Consider the following 17,018-nt stretch of genomic DNA (forward strand, 5'->3'; position numbering starts at 1 on the left):
AGATCATGGCTCAATTCCCCCCGATACCGGCTCCCCCCAAAAAAACAGAAGAGAAAAGCCAACATGGTAAGTATAAGTTGTTATATGAATTGTTTATTTTTTATGGATACTATATACTATACATATTGTGACCTTACTTTAAGTTCTTCTTTTCCATTTTCATTTTGCGTGAAGCTGTATACATGGTATATATCGGATAATATTTAGTTGCCCTGATGGGTCACAATTCAGTTGTTATGTGTTCTTTGTCCTATATTCATCTTTTCGTATTAGCCTAAAATGAATGGTCCTTGTGATACATATTTAATAAGAGAATATTTGAAATATATTTTAAAATTGCATGTCATTCAAAAAATGCCGTGAACGAGAAGCCTTCGTTGAGGCCTATTGGACTCCTGCTCTGTAGCCGGTAAATCCATTTGGCCTCTTCTCTCAAAAGGACTCTATCTACATCCCCCTTTTCTTTCCCCCATCCTAATCTAGCGGAGGCTCCAGAATTTTATCTGGTCCATCAGGTTATTATGGGCCAGCTTCATGTGTCTGGCTATGGGAGTGTCTGTGCTACTCCGAATAGTACTCATATGTTTGCCAATACGGTGCCTAAGTTCTTGTGTGGTCTTACCCATGTACAATTTAGGGCAGGTGCAGCCTGCTACATAAAGTACGTTTTTGCTGCTACAATTAATGAAGTCCAAGATCCTATATGTTCTACCATCCACAGGGTAAGTGAATGATTTTGTTTTAGGAAACACCTTACATGTGGAACAATGTCCACATGCATAGGAACCAGGTGGAGGTTGTGGTAACCAGGTCCTGTTGCTGGATATTGTTTCATTGAAGTGACTATGGACCAACAGGTCCAATATTGGGTCTGGTGCCTATTTTGTCAGAGAGGTCTGAATCTGACTGTAATATGTGCCAATAAGTTTTTAGGATCCGATTTGTGGGGTATATGCGTCAAAAGTGCCTACAAGTCTGATGATAGATGATTCTGTATTTTTGGGATTGGTAGGTCTGAGTAATTCTGTTCTATTGCTTTGTCGTGCTCCGTTATAAGCTTTCAGCAAGATAAAACCTTTTTTTTCCTGTTAATATGCAAATGAGGCTCAAGTGCCATGAGGCGTTCTCCTAGAAAGCAAGAGCCCCTGTAAGTCCAGCCCATGTGTCCTTTACCTGATGGCAAGTCAGAGTAGGTGGGGGCAATCGGGACGTGGGGCGGTGATACAAAGGACATAGATTGGACTTGACTTGGCTCTTGCGGTGCTAGGGAATGCCTCCTGGGCACTTAAGCATCATTTACATATTAACAAAAACTGTATCTCTTACCAATGGAGAGCACTATTGGAAATAAAAGCAGATATACCTGAAATCTTGGTAAGAAGCCACTTTAGCCATGTGCTTATTTACAACCCTGTTTTCCTGCTGACCTATCTACCTAAATGTTACACGTAATCGGTATATACATTTTTTTTTTTAAAGACACAAGGTTCTTAGAGTTTGTGATCACAGGCTGATGTAAATTATAAGCTATAAGAAACTTTGTAAGGCTGGGTCCACACTACGTTTTGTCCCATACGGGAGCGCATACGGCAGGAGGGAGCTAAAACCTTGCGCTCCCGTATGTGACCGTATGCGCTCCCGTATGTCATTCACTTCAATGAGCCGACCGGAGTGAAACGTTCGGTCCGGTCGGCTCATTTTTGCGCCGTATGCGCTTTTACAATCGGACCTAAAACTGTGGTCAACCATGGTTTTAGGTCCGGTTGTAAAAGCGCATACGGCGCAAAAATGAGCCGACCGGACCGAACGTTTCACTCCGGTCGGCTCATTGAAGTGAATGGCATATGGGAGCGCATACGGTAACATACGGGAGCGCGAGGTTTTAGCTCCCCCCTGCCGTATGCGCTCCCGTATGGGACAAAACGTAGTGCGGACCCAGCCTAACCTTCCATGCAGTGGGTCATATTTGTATTTCCTGCACCCAGAGTCAATAAATCTCTTAATAACTCAGAGATATGGCTGACTATAATGAACAGTGTATTCAAATAGAAAACTCATTAGCCTTCATTCACTCTCTGAGGCTTTGTCCTAGGAAAAGAGCAATTAAATCACTTCTAGTCCATTGTCAGCCATTACAAAGTGTTACTCTATTATCCAGAAATGTATTGATAGGAATTTTAGGTTTATTTTAGTAATTGCAATTATCTTAATACAATGAGAATTAAAGAAGATGTCTCATGCCTGACAGTAGAGAAAAACGCATCCCCTAACCGCAGGATAGGGAATAAGCTTTAGATGGTGGAGGGTCTGAGCGCTGTGGCCCCCCATTATCTTCTGTACGGAGTCTCGGCTCTCCCACAGAGTGGCACGTCATGACCCCCGCCCCCTCCATATATCTCTATGGGAGAGCCGAAGATTGCCAAACATCTCTCCCATAGAGATATATGGAGGGGGCGGGGTCATGACGTGCACTCTGTGGGAGAGCTGGGGCTCCGTACAGACGATCGCAGGAGGGGGCCACAGCGCTCAGACCCCCCCCCCCTTCGATCTAAAACTTATTCCCTATCCTGCAGATAGGTGATAAGTTTTTCTGTACTGTCAGGCATAAGACTTATCCTTTAAAGGGGTATTTCGGTGAAAAACGTTTTTTTTTTTTTTTTCTAAATCAACTGGTGCCAGAAAGTTAAACAGATTTGTAAATTGCTTCTACTAAAAAATCTTAATCCTTCCTGTACTTATTAGCTGCTGAATACTACAGTGGAAATTCTTTTCTTTAAAATGGCCAGAGATGTCAGCAGAGAGCACTGTGCTCATGATGTCAGCAGACAGCTCTGTGTTACAAACGAGAAAAGAATTTCCAATGTAGTATTCAGCAGCTAATAAGTACAGGAAGGATTAAGATTTTTTAATAAAAGTAATTTACAAATCTGTTTAACTTTCTGGCACCAGTTGATTTTAAAAAAAAAAAAAAAAAAAAGCTTTTCACCCGAGTACCCCTTTAACCTCTTAAGGACCCAGCCATTTTACACCTTAGGACCCGGCCATTTTTTGAACATCTGACCACTGTCACTTTAAATATTAATAACTCTGGAATGCTTTTAGTTATCATTCTGATTCCGAGATTGTTTTTTCGTGACATATTCTATTTTAACATAGTGGTAAAAAAAAAATTGTAACTTGCATCCTTTCTTAATTTTATGAAAAATGTTTTGAAAAATTTGAAAATTTTGCATTTTTCTAACTTTGAAGCTCTCTGCTTGTAAGGAAAATGGATATTCAAAATATTTTAATTTTTTTTTCACATATACAATATGTCTACTTTATGTTTGCATCATAAAATTGACAAGTTTTTACTTTTGGAAGACACCAGAGGGCTTCAAAGTTCAGCAGCAATTTTCCAATTTTTCACAAAATTTCCAAACTCACTATTTTTCAGGGACCAGTTCAGGTTTGAAGTGGATTTGAAGGGTCTTCATCTTAGAAATACCCCACAAATGAGTATCAGGGGGGAGGAAGTGACGGCGGCATGAGCTAGGGCCGCGCGCTCCAGGGCTCCGCCCCCGCCCCCTGAGCCCTCGGGACGGACGTGGAGCCGAAACGAACCCCGGGATGCCGGGACACTGATAGAGGAATGCCGCCAGGACCACATGCCTACCTGGATACCCCGTGAGAGCTAGGGGCGCTGGTCCCTGGATTGGGCCCCAGGAGGAGGGAGGAGCGAGGTGGAGGTGACGCGACGCGATGTTCTCCGTGGGGTTGCTGTCTGACAGGAGACGGAGGTGGCGGGGCAGATGTTTTCTCTCCCCCCGTGTGCTGCGGAGGGAGACGCCAGAGAGAAGGTGAGAGAGAGGGAGGTGCGGACTTTTGCAGCCAGTAAGGGAGAGGAGTGCCGGGCCTGTTCCGGAAGCCCATAAATGGTGGCCCCTGCCTCACAGTGCGGTGTAGTGGCGTTGAGGTGGAGGAGTGCACGTGTGGGGCCCCGCTGCTCCTTGCTGGGACTTTATCAGGCTGGGCCAGACCCTCTCTTGTGGAAAGGAGAAAGGAATCGAGAAAAAGATCTGATGCTATATTGATAATTATTTTGGCAGCCTTTAAGCCAGTTAAATCAGTCATTAACATCTCTGCAACATTATGAACAGCAGCAGCCCCCAGCACTTGTCCCATGTGGAATAGACAACATTGGACGCCAGATACCCTACCTGGTTACTCCTTCTAGCGACTTGGAGAAGTCTGGACTCACAGACCAAATCGAACAATTGGGCCTTAGTAGACCCCCTCTTCCATGAAATTGGACTCTTGCCCTGGATCCAACAGAGGGCCTATAAGATCAGTGACTTTAGGGGGAGACTGGACTGTCTATCAAGGGGATCAAATATGCTAATGAGTTCTTAGTTGTATATTATTATGCTATATTTGACGGCGGATACTGATAGATCAGGCTGCGATATCCTCTGTCCAAAGTGTATCCCAGAACCGTGTGGGGCCACGAATCCTCACCTTTGTATGTTGTAAATAATTGGAGGCAAATTATTGGGTGGGAGGGGCCTATGGTGTATAATTTCGTTAAGATAATAGGTGGAACCTGGGTGGTGATACGTACACCTTACAAGTATAAAGCGAAGAGATAAAGCGGGAGAAATGGCCCCTAAGGTGAACCCCAGAAGATCAGGGGGTAGCTCGCCACAGAAAGATAAGGGGGCTATGGGTAAACTGGATAAAATATGGAAGTCTCCAGCTGTGGGTATTAAATCTAGAACCCAGAAGGATCTCTCTCCTAGTAAAACAGGTTCTAGGTACTCGGTTCTGGAGGTGGAAGAAATTGAGGACAGGCAGACCGTGCCCCCCATGGGAATTCAGTTGTTGGAGGAGATCTTGGGAGGGGTAAAAAAATCTAACTGTGCAATTGAGGAGATAAATAAACAATTGGGTGTGGTATCTACTGAGGTATCAATGATAAGACACGATATGACTAAGATGAGAGATAGGATTTCCAGACCAGAGGAAGAAGCCCCTAAAACAGAAAAAAGGATCAAGGTTCTGGAAGAGGAGGTCAATGATTTAAAAAAGGAGAAGATATCCATTAAAGATAAGCTCACTGACCTTGAAGATAGATCTAGACGTTGTAATATAAGGATGGTGGGGTTCCCTGGAGGGGCAGAGGGGGGGGGGGGGGACTCTGCTATCCAGTTCTGCAGTGGATGGCTGAAGGACGTGATAGGTGAAGGGAACTTTACCCCAATGTTTGGGATCGAACAAGCTCATCGGGTCCCAAGGCGGATACCCCCTCCGGGGGGCCCCCCTAGGACAATCCTAATCAAGTTATATACTTCCCAGGATAGGGACACGATTCTTAGGAGGGCAAGAGAAGTGAGGGACCTACAGTACAATGGGCAGAACATTTTTGTATATCCGGATTTCTCCTGGGAGACTCAGAGGAAAAGGGCATCCTTTCGAGAGATAAAAAGGCAGTTAAAGAATGCGGGGGTGCCCTTCTCTCTTTTGTTTCCAACAAGACTCCGGGTAGAGCATAAGGGAAAGGTAATAATATTTGGAACCTCGCAGGAAGTCTCAGATTGGATGGATAAAGAAGGCATGTAGTATAAGATATTATCATGGCATTAGGGGTTGGAAGTATTAGCTGAATATTAATTCTACGTCCAGGGGGGGCCTGCGGGGTGTCACTAGGATAGAAATGCATAGTAGAAGTACGGTGCATTATGGGGAGGGGGGAAGGGGGGTGTGTGGGGGGGTGGAGGAAGGTTGTGGGAGGGGGGAGGGACGGCACGGGGAGGCGGAGAGAGTTTTTTTTTTTTTTTTTTTCCTCCTCTCTTCTTTTTTTTTTTTTTTTTTAAAGTTAATATGTCTTCGTTTAAGTTGTTAGTTTGGAACGTGCGAGGTATGTCGGATAGAATTAAAAAGTGTGCAATCTTTGATTATATTCGGAGGTGCCTTCCTGCGATCATATGTTTAGTCGAGACCCATAGGTCAAGAGATGAGCAGATATTACCAAGGAAGTGGGCCAAAGAAGAATACCACTCCAGACTTTCTTCGTACTCTGCGGGAGTATCACTATATGTTCATAGGAAGGTACCATTCAAAATAAAAAATGCAAAGGTAGACAAGTATGATACGTATTTCTTTATGGAATGTGGGAAAATAGGGCTATTATCTTGGCCTTTGTTTATATTCCTCCACCCTTTAGATTGGATGTTCTGAGGGACCTTGTGAGTTACAGCGAAAGGAAGACACATGCGGCATTATGGATAGTTGGAGATATGAATAATGTAATGGACCCTAGTATGGACAGATACAAACTAGGTAGGAATGTAGGGGGGAGTGAAACAGCATTGGCGAGGTACTGTGGAGAGATGAATTGGGTTGATGGGTGGCGGAAACTAAACCCAGGAGTAAGACAGTACTCATGCTTTAGTACTTCATATAACACTGCTTCCCGAATTGATCTATGTCTTTGTGATAAGAATGCGATGATCTGGACCAGTAGGGTGCAGTATAGAGCTAAAACCCTATCGGACCATTGTCCAGTGGTGGTGGAAATTGGAGGTAAGGCAATGGGTGGGAAAAGGTTGGGCTTTCGGCTCAACCCCCACTGGATAGAATTAGTGGGAGACCAGGACTGGTTTAGACAGGAAATAGAAGCATTCTGGGAGATTAACCATAATTCAGCGAGTCCTCAGATAGTATGGGATGCCATGAAGGCATTCTTGAGAGGCCTATATATAGGGCGAATTAATAAAAAGAAAAAGGAATTTGCCCAGGAAGAATCAATGCTGAATAGTAAAGTGGCACTATTAGAAGCAGGGATAGATGAGGATAGTGGGGGGTGAACGGCTGTTAGAATTGAAGGCAGCCCAAGAGGAGTACAAAGAATATCTACTTAAAAAGGCACAAAATAAACTATTCTTTAGTGGCCAATTTAACTTTTTTGAGAAAGGGAAACCAAATAAGACATTGTCAAGATTACTTAAAAATCAAGGTGAGAAATGTGGTATTATTGCTTTGAGGAGGGTGGATGGCAGCATAACCACAGAAAGAGAAGAAATAGCTCAAATGGTTAGCTCTTTTTTCTCCAATCTCTATGGGGGAGATTTATCAAAACCTGTGCAGAAGAAAATTGCCCAGTTGCCCATAGCAACCAATCAGCTTGCTTCTTTCATTTTGCAGAGGCCTTGTTAGAAATGACAGAAGCGATCTGATTGGTTGCTATGGGCAACTGGGCAAATATTCCTCTGCACAGGTTTTGATAAATCTCCCCCTATATAAGTAGCAACATTAATAGGGCTGACGTAGTGGAATTTTTGAGAGGAATTAATATTCCAAGTTTAACAGAGGATGCCAGGGATTCTTTGGATGACCCGATCTCCCTCCAGGAATTGGAGGAATCATTGGCATCAATTCAAGGGAATACATCCCCTGGGTCCGATGGTATTCTATTCCAGATATATAGGATATATTCAACCCTGCTACTTCCAAAACTGTTGGGTATCATTAATGAATCCTGGAGGGGGGGGGGTGTTCTCCCTAAATCAATGTGTGAGGCTAACATCAGACTTATTAAGAAAAAAGATAAAGATCCTTTGGATTTGGGTTCATATCACCCCATCTCCTTGCTTAATACGGATATAAAGATAATAGCGAAAGTATTGGCAAGGAGATTAGATAAAGTGGTGGAGGTAGTGGTGGGGAGAGACCAGGGGGGATTTAGGTCAGGAAGAACGGTCCACGACAATATCCACCAGGTATATGAGGCAATCCAGAGTGGATCCCGGGGCCCCCGCTCCATTCTGTCACTGGATGCTACCAAAGCCTTTGACAGGGTGGAGTGGGGATACCTTTGGGAAGTTTTGAGGAAGGTGGGGGTGGGCACGAGATTTTTGAGTTATATTCAGTTACTGTATACTAATCCGGAGGCGAGTGTAGTGGTAAATGGAATTCCCTCCTACCCATTTAAACTAAGTAGAGGAACAAGGCAGGGCTGCCCCCTCTCACCCTCTTTATTTTTAATTTATATTGAACCCTTTGCGGCTTGGATAAGAGATAACAATTTCTATGAGGGATTTGGAGTAAACGGAGAAACAAATAAGATTTTACTATTTGCAGATGATATCCTCCTTTTTGTAACTAACCCACAAGAAAAAATACACCGGATCATGAAGCTGTTTGATGTATTTGCCCCTTTATCTGGGTTGGAGATAAACTGGAGTAAATCTACTATGCTCCCCCTAGATGAAGATATGGGGGAGATGGTGGGAAGATTATCCGTGCTAAAAAAAACCTGAATGTTTCCCCTATTTGGGAGTAAAAATAGCAGCCACAAATGATAGGTTTGTGACTAACAATATACGCCCTCTATTAAATAGTCTAGTGAAGAGAGTAGAAATATGGATTAAAATGCCTTTCTCGATGTCAGAAAGGATGGCGATAGTAAAGATGGTGATCCTCCCACAGATCCTGTTTTTCCTTAGAGCCTCGCCAATGTGGATCGGTAAGGGGTGGTTCCGGAAGATAGAAGTTATACTGGGCAGATTGTTATGGGGAAGGAAAAGGGTCAGTTTGAAGTACAGATATTTTATGGCCCCTGGAGATAGGGGGGGATTGGATATGCCCAACTTTCTTGTTTATTATTTGGCTGCGCAGTTGGTACGAGTCGTGAACTGGAGGAATTCTAGATATCTGGAGAAGATTGTAGTAGATAAGGAGATAATGATTAGGTATACTTCTCAGATGTAAACAAGTATAAGTATGGCTATATGGCCTCTTTTTTGACTGGTGCTGTTATGTATATCTGAATCGTACACTGTAGTTTTGTAAATTTTATTATTAAAAGAAATAAAAGATATAAAAAAAAAAAGAAAAGAAATACCCCACAAATGACCCCATTATAAAAACTGCAACCCCCAAAGTATACAAAATTATATTCGGTCAGCCTTTTAACCCTTTAGGTGTTTCACAGGAATAGCAGGAAAGTGAAGGAGAAAATTCACAATCTTCATTTTTTACACTCACATGTTTTTGTAGACCCAATTTTTTTGAATTTTTACGAGGGGTAAAAGGAGAAAATGTATACTTATATTTGTAGCCCAATTTCTCTCGAGTAAGCACATACCTCATATGTATATGTAAAGTGTTCGGCGGGCGCAGTAGAGGGCTCAGAACCGAAGGAGTGACAAGGGGATTTTGGAGAGTACGTTTTTCTGAAATGGTTTTTGGTTTATGTTGCATTTAGGAAGCCCCTATGGTGCCAGAACAGCAAAAAAAACACATGCCATACCATTTTGGAAACAAGACCCCTTGAAGAACGTAACAAGTAATTAAGTGAGCCTTAATACCACACATGTGTTTCACGACTTTTGCATATGTCAAAAAATAAAATAAAATGTCACTAAAATGTGTGTTTCCCCCCAAATTTCACATTTTGCAAGGGTTAATAGCAGAAAATACCCCCCAAAATTTGTAACCCCATCTCTTCTGAGTATGAAGGTACCCCATAAGTTGGCCTGTAGTGCACTACGGGCGAACTACAATGCTCAGAAGAGAAGGAGTCATATTTGGCTTTTTGATAGCAAATTTTGCTCGGGGGCATGTCCCATTTAGGAAGCCCCTATGGTGCCAGGAGAGCAAAAAAAACCCACATGGCATACCATTTTGGAAACTAGACCCCTTGAGGAACGTAACAAGGGGTACAGTGAGCATTTACCCCCACTGGTGTCTGTCAGATCTTTGGAACAGTGGTCTGTACAACATTTTTAATTTGCACAGCCCACTGTTCCAAAGATCTGTCAGACACCAGTGGGGTGTAAATTCTCACTGCACCCCTCATTACATTCCGTGAGGGGTGTAGTTTCCGAAATGGGGTCACATGTGGGGTTTTGTTGTTTTTGCGTTTGTCAAAACCGCTGTAACAATCAGCCACCCCTGTGCAAATCACCTCAAATGTCCATGGCGCATTCTCCCTTCTGGGCCTTGTTGTGCGCCCCCAGAGCACTTTGCGCCCACATAAGGGGTATCTCCGTAGTCAGGAGAAATTGCATTACAAATTTTGGGGGGCTATTTTCCCTTTTACCTCTTGTCAAAATGAAAAGTATAGGGCAACACCAGCATGTTAGTGTAAACAATTAATTTTTTTACACTAACATGCTGGTGTAGACCCCAACTTCACATTTTCATAAGGGGTGAAAGGAGAAAAAGCCCCCCAAAATTTGTTAGGCAATTTCTCCCGAGTACGGCGATACCCCATATGTGACCCTAAACTGTTGCCTTGAAATACGACAGGGCTCCAAAGTGAGAGCGCCATGCGCATTTGAGGCCTAAATTAGGGATTTGCATAGGGGTGGACATAGGGGTATTCTACGCCAGTGATTCCCAAACAGGGTGACTCCAGCTGTTGCAAAACTCCCAGCATGCTTGGACAGTCAACGGCTGTCCAGCAATACTGGGAGTTGTTGTTTTGCAACAGCTGGAGGCTCCATTTTGGAAACAGTGGCGTACCAGACGTCATTTTTATTGGGGAGGGGAGGGGGGCTGTGTAGGGGTATGTGTATATGTAGTGTTTTTTACTTTTTATTTTATTTTGTGGTAGTGTAGTGTAGTGTTTTTAGGGTACAGTCACATGGGCGGGGGGTTACAGCGAGTTTCCCGCTGCGAGTTTGAGCTGCCGCGCAAAATTTGCTGCATCGCAAACTTGCAGCCTGATACTCACTGTAAGCCCCCTGCCCATGTGAATGTACCCTGTACATTCACAGGGGGGGACCTCCAGCTGTTGCAAAACTACAACTCCCAGCATGCACAGTCTATCAGTGCATACTGGTAGTTATAGTTTTTCAACAGCTGGAGGCACACGGGTTGGGAAACACTGAGTTAGGAAACAGACAATGTTTCCCAAACAGTGTGCCTCCAGCTGTTGCAAAACCACAACTCCCAAACATTCTCAGGCATGCTGGGAGTAGTAGTTCGGCAACATCTTTAGAGCCAGATGTTGCCGAACTACAATTCCCACCAGTCTTGGAGTTTTGCAACATCTGGAGGACTACAGTTTGCAGACCACTAATACAGTGGTTCCCAATCTGTGCCCTTCCAGATGTTGCAAAACTACAACTCCCAGTATGCCAAAACTGTCCAGGCATGCTGGTAGTTGTAATTCTGCAACATCTGAAGGGCCAGATGTTACAGAACTACAACTCCCAGCATTCCTGGACAGTAAGGGCATGCTGAGGATGTGTAGTTTTGCAACATCTGGAAGGGCACAGTGGTCTCCAAACTGTGGACCTCCAGATGTTGCAAAACTGCAACTCCCAGCATGCCCAGACGCCAAGGGCTGTCTGGGCATGCTGGGAGTTGTAGTTTACAGGGTCCCATTACAGCAATGCATGTCGCTTTACGGCGACGTGCATTGCTGTAAAGGGCCCGACCGCAGCTGAAGATCAACTCACCTGTCGCCGCCGCCGCCGCCGTCTTCATCGCCGGGATCCGGGTCTTCAGGGACGAGGTAAGTACCGGGGCCGGTCCCCAGCACTCCCCCGTCCCCCGCCATGTCCTCCGGTCTTCCTCCCGTCCTCTCCGGACTTTCAGGGGCCGGGCAGGGCGGGAGAAAGTAACCGCCCCCCTCCTGCGATTGGTCGGTTAACTAACCGAAGAATCGCAGGGTATAGGAGGAGGTGGCCGGTTTGCCACCTCGCTCCTATACTTTAGCATGGTCCTGGCTGTCTGTGACAGCTGTGATCATGCAAAATTACCGGGCGGTCGGGTCCCAGAGACCTGATCAGCCCGGTATCGCCGCAGATCGCAAGGGCGATTTCCCTTGCGATTTGCGGCGATCGCCGACATGGGGGGCCTACATGGCCCCCCTCGGCGTTTGCCCTGGATGCCTGCTGAAGGATTTCAGCAGGCATCCAGTTCCGATCTCTGCCCGGCACGCGGCAGAGACCGGAAAACGCCAGGGCGTATGGATACGCCCTGGGTCCTTAAGGCCCAGGGTGTGAGGGCGTATCCATACGCCCTGGGTCCTTAAGAGGTTAAGTAGGTGACCACTAATATCCTCAAAATATAACAAAGACCTACAGAAATAACAGGTGGCACATTTGGCTATCTTATGTAGCCTTAGTTTACTATGTGACTAAGTGACTTAGTGACTAAGGCTACATATGATAGCTGAAACACGTCACCTGTTATTCCTGTATGTCAGTGTTTGATACTAATAAAGAAATGAGGATTTTACAGAGCTTCTGTGCTGCACAATCTTCTATTTCCATTGTGTGAACACTAGGAGTGGCTCCGCTCCCGTCTGTGCTGCATTGGGGCTTATCCCAGGGGTGAGCTGGTGCGCTCTTGCTTGTGGATAACAAAGACCTGTAACATTTTGTAAACACAAATCAAAGTGGTATAGTCTTAAATGGGCACTGTCGTTTGCATAAGCGTTTTATGTATTGTAGATAACATTCATTGTGTTCTTTTAATATAAATTGATTAAAAATTTTATTTTTTGGGTAAAAAAATATGCTCTATACTTCTTACCACTAGGGGTTCCTCCATTGTCCAGAACACTGTCTTGCCCCTGCAGCTATTGCAAAATACAGAAAGTGTTGACTGATCATTGAGCTCTGTACATGCTCCTAGCTTTTCAACCAGCTTGCTCTTTGAGGCGGGAACATGTCACAGAGCTTCACTACACATGTCACACAGCTTCACTGGCTGATAACAGCTGGTTAGCAGCTCTGAACAGTGAGCGAAGAAGTTACCACATGAGATGGGAGGGCAAGTGTCATGCTTGCCCAAGGGAACGCTCCCTCGTCCTCAGTGAACTGCATGTAGTGTGAGCAACATAAACAAGGGAATTAATGCCTTAAAAACCAGTGCTTAAGTACAGGATCAGCACCAGTTAAAGAGTAAGCCTTGAGCATTTTATTTATTTTTATCTTGTGGCAGGTACACTTTAACCCAGTTTTCTGGGTTTGATTAAACATTTCCAGGGGACAGGTGTTGGAAGGTAAAAACAAACAAAAAAAAACTGCCAGACATCCCTTCAATCAGACCATCACTACCACTGCATTGGAGACCTCATATGAAATGCCCTATTGACATCATTGTTCAGCCATGTTACTGTCATAACTTTGGGTGGGCAGGGAAAAGTGAGCCCTAAAGCTGTCCCTATAAACCACTCTCCCTGCCTACTTGCACATCCACCCTAATTGACGGATTGACAACTTGGAGCCTCTCCCTTCCTTGCGCTAAAGTGCAGTGGCGTTGAAGTCAACAAAACAAACAGAACTGTACATAGTCGGAGAACAAATCAGGAACATAACGGGAATTCAATAACCAACTAACAGATATATCATGACAGGATATAGCATACTAACATAAAACGGGTCAGGAAATCAAGAGCACTGTTCACACTTGATTCAGAACAAAGAACACACTATATACCCTACTCCAAGTAAGGAGGGACATCAATATCAAAGCCAAATAGTCCCCTAGTCAGCGGACACTCTTCACCAGGTGATCAGGATACTGGCCAAGGAGGGAACTAACATTCTAAATGCAAGCAAATACAGGCACAAGACTCACTCACTCCTAGATAGACAGATTAGCAGAAAGCTCAGAACAGGATTCTATCTTCGGAGTTGTAGAATCAAACAAGGTCAAAACAGGACTGACAAAATGCACAACACAAAGCAAATGCAGAACAAAAATATACAAATACTAAAACCCAACAAATGTACTAAAACAAAGCAGTCTAAAATCTATATATCAAACAGGACAAGTAACCAAGGTTCTGCCCACTGCTTTCTGAGGACTGAGACACACACAGACCATATGGCATCTGAACTCTCCATTTTCATTGTTCACTTACTCTACTGTGCTGCTCATGGATAAAGTACCAAGCAAACCACTCAGACTTTCTCTTCAGCCAGTCCACCAGCTTTCCCTCTTTGGCAACATTGTGACCTTGCTGCATTTCAAAAGACCCAACACACTGGTTACAGCCCAATGACCTGCACTGTGTCGGACAAACTCAAGCCAACTTCCTCCACAGGCCAACAGGTTCTCAGGCATCCCATAAAGTTTTACCATACTCCTCCCATCTGGCAAACAACATTGATTTATATTCAGTATTCATCTATACATCTTTTTACCAACAGTGCTTTAGAAGCATAATGTAGATTGATGTAGACATGTAAAAAGTTTAGATTTTTGGGGGTTTAGTGCTGAGACCCCACTGATGCCTAGATATAGCCAGAGGGTATGTTGTGGAGCCTATGTAGAAATGTGCTTCTCTCTTTTTTTACTTGTTCTTAATTTTACCCTATTTTCTACTAGGAAACTTGAAGCCGCAGTTGTTTGATCAGTTGCAAATTGCTTTAAAATAGTCTTCCAAAAGATTACTGCCCGTCAGTGTATGACTACAAGGCAATCTATTAGGGCAGCATCTGAGGCAATAAATGGTCCAGCAGTCCTGTTCCCCTGTGATCTCCCTAACGTTAGTGTTAGACATACAACCTATAGTCCAGGCAACCAGAATGAATATTTACACTGAGGTGTATCAAGGGATAAATAATTTATTAGACCAGATTATCAGAGTAAATAACCATCAATGTTTATATCCAGTTTGATTTTATACATATCCAGTTTGTTAGATTCCCAGTGTTGGCTATATCTATATCTAAATATCCTGTGTTTTCTACACACTGCTTAACAGCAGCTTTGTGCCATTAATGTTTTAATAGCTAAAAAATAAGGTAACATATGCAAAAACATTTTCATATATTTTTGCATATTGTGTATTTTTCAAACAGTGGTATCATTGTTCTCATTTGCAAGAAGAACATATAAAACATAGACAAAACTTTCATCCCAGTTGGGTAGTATACTGCAGGGTTGACTGCAAATGCAAAATCAATCACTTTCACACAGGTTGGATCTACTGCAGATTGTGTACTCTGTAGCATGTTACTATACTATTGTAATATACTCACCAGTATGGACTCCAGTAGGGCATCTCTCCCCCATTGCTTACCAATCTGATTAGTGCTGCGGTGCTGGTCATTGTCCCAGGGTATCCATCACTACCAGACACCTTACTGTCAGGAGGACTGGTCCACCAATCAAAGCATTGGAACGCCAAGCCAATCAGGGCTCTGGCTCAGTTTCCAATGTGTATGCTGTGCTTTTGGCAGATGCTTGTGAATTTGGTCATTTATTTAATTGTTTACTTTGTTCTGGTTTTGTATATACAGTCATGGCCGTAAATGTTGGCACCCCTGACATTTTTCAAGAAGAAGAAGAATTTCTCACAAAAATGGATTGCAGTAACACATGGTTTGCTATACACATGTTTATTCCATTTGTGTGTATTGGAACTAAATCAAAAAAGGGAGGAAAAAAAAGCAAATTGGACATAATGTCACACCAAACTCCAAAAATGGTCTGGACAAAATTATTGGCACCCTATCAAAATTGTGGAAAAATAAGATTGTTTCAAGCATGTTATGCTCCTTTAAACTCACCTGGGGCAAGTAACAGGTGTGGGCAAAATAAAATCACCTGAAAGCAGATAAAAAGGAGAGAATTTCACTTAGTATTTGCATTGTGTGTCTGTGTATGTCACACTAAGCATGGACAACAGAAAGAGGAGTTGAGTACTGTCTGAGGACCTGAGAACCAAAATTGGGGGAAAATATCAACAATCTCAAGGTTACAAGTCCATCTCCAGACATCTAGATTTGCCTTTGTCCAAAGTGCGCAACATTATCAAGAAGATTGCAACACATGGCACTGTAGCTAATCTCCCTGGGCGTGGACAGAAGAGAAAAATTGATGAAAGGTGTCAACGCAGGATAGTCTGGATGATGGATAAGCAGCCCCAAACAAGTTCCAAAGATATTCAAGCTGTCCTGCAGGTTCAGGGAGCATCACTGTCAGCGCGAATTATCCGTCGACATTTAAATGAAATGAAACGCTATGGCAGGAGACCCCACTGCTGACAGACATAAAAAAGCAAGACTACATTTTGCCAAAATGAACTTGAGTAAGCAAAAATCCTTCTGGGAAAACGTCTTGTGGACAGATAAGACCAAGATAGAGCTTTTTGGTAAAACACATCATTCTACTGTTTACCGAAAAAGGAATGGGGCCTACAAAGAAGAGAACACTATACCTACAGTGAAATATGGTGGAGGTTCAATGATGTTTTGGGGTTGTTTTGCTGCATCTGGCACTTGGAACAGGGTGGCCATCCACCAACCATCCACTACTCCATCCATCTGGACCATCCAGGGTTGCACAGCACTCATCAGTGAACAGGACTTTTTGAAAATTAGTCTTCATGTATTTTTCTGCCCAATGCAGCCATTTCTGCTTATGAGCATTGGTTAGTGGTGGCCGAATAGAAGGTTTATGCACAGTTCCAAGACTCTGGAGGACTCTACACCTTGATGTCCAAGAGACTCCAGAGGCACCAGCAGCTTCATATATCTGTTTGCTGCTATGTAATGGTATTTTAGCAGCTGCTCTCTTGATCCGATGCATTGATCTGGCAGAGATCTTCCTCAATGTGCCTTTATCTGCGCGAACCTGTCTGTGTTCTGAATCAGCCACAAATCTCTTAATAGTGCGATGATCACACTTAAGTTTTTGTGAAATATCTAATTTTTTCATACCTTGTCCAAGGCATTGAACTATTTCACTCTTTTCAGCAGCAGAGAGATCATTTTTCTTCCCCATATTGCTTAAAAATGGTGCTCTGCTTAACCCCTTAGGGACTCAGCCCATTTTCACCTTAAAGGGGTACTCTGGTGGAAAACTTTTTTTTTCTTTGAATCAATTGATGCCAGAAAGTTAAACAGATTTGATTGTGTCGCTCTTTGGGTGATGTGGTTCCAGAACAGCAAAAAAAAACATGGCACACTATTTGGGAAACTACACCCCTCAAGAAATGTAACAAGTGGTATAGTGAGCCTTAACACCCCACAGGTTATTGAAAATGTTTGCTAAAGTTGGATGTGAAA

General features: G+C 43.6%; 1 protein-coding gene across 2 annotated transcripts in view; it reads left to right on the plus strand.

Annotated features, from left to right (window-relative positions):
- SMPX (small muscle protein X-linked) overlaps positions 1 to 17,018 on the plus strand; it is a 153,086-nt gene continuing 136,068 nt past the window's right edge. Inside the window, exons 1-2 of one of the 2 annotated variants that reach the window (XM_056558606.1) lie at positions 1 to 66; positions 3,437 to 5,626. In XM_056558606.1, the coding sequence (XP_056414581.1) occupies positions 4,639 to 5,598 (960 nt within the window). In that variant the 5' untranslated portion in view covers positions 1 to 66; positions 3,437 to 4,638 and the 3' untranslated portion in view covers positions 5,599 to 5,626. Of the gene's footprint in view, positions 67 to 3,436; positions 5,627 to 17,018 lie in introns of those variants that run through there. The other variant, XM_056558609.1, reaches the window with a different exon arrangement.

The sequence above is a fragment of the Hyla sarda genome, chromosome 2 (assembly GCF_029499605.1).
Source record: "Hyla sarda isolate aHylSar1 chromosome 2, aHylSar1.hap1, whole genome shotgun sequence".
NCBI classification, from domain to species: Eukaryota; Metazoa; Chordata; class Amphibia; order Anura; family Hylidae; genus Hyla; species Hyla sarda.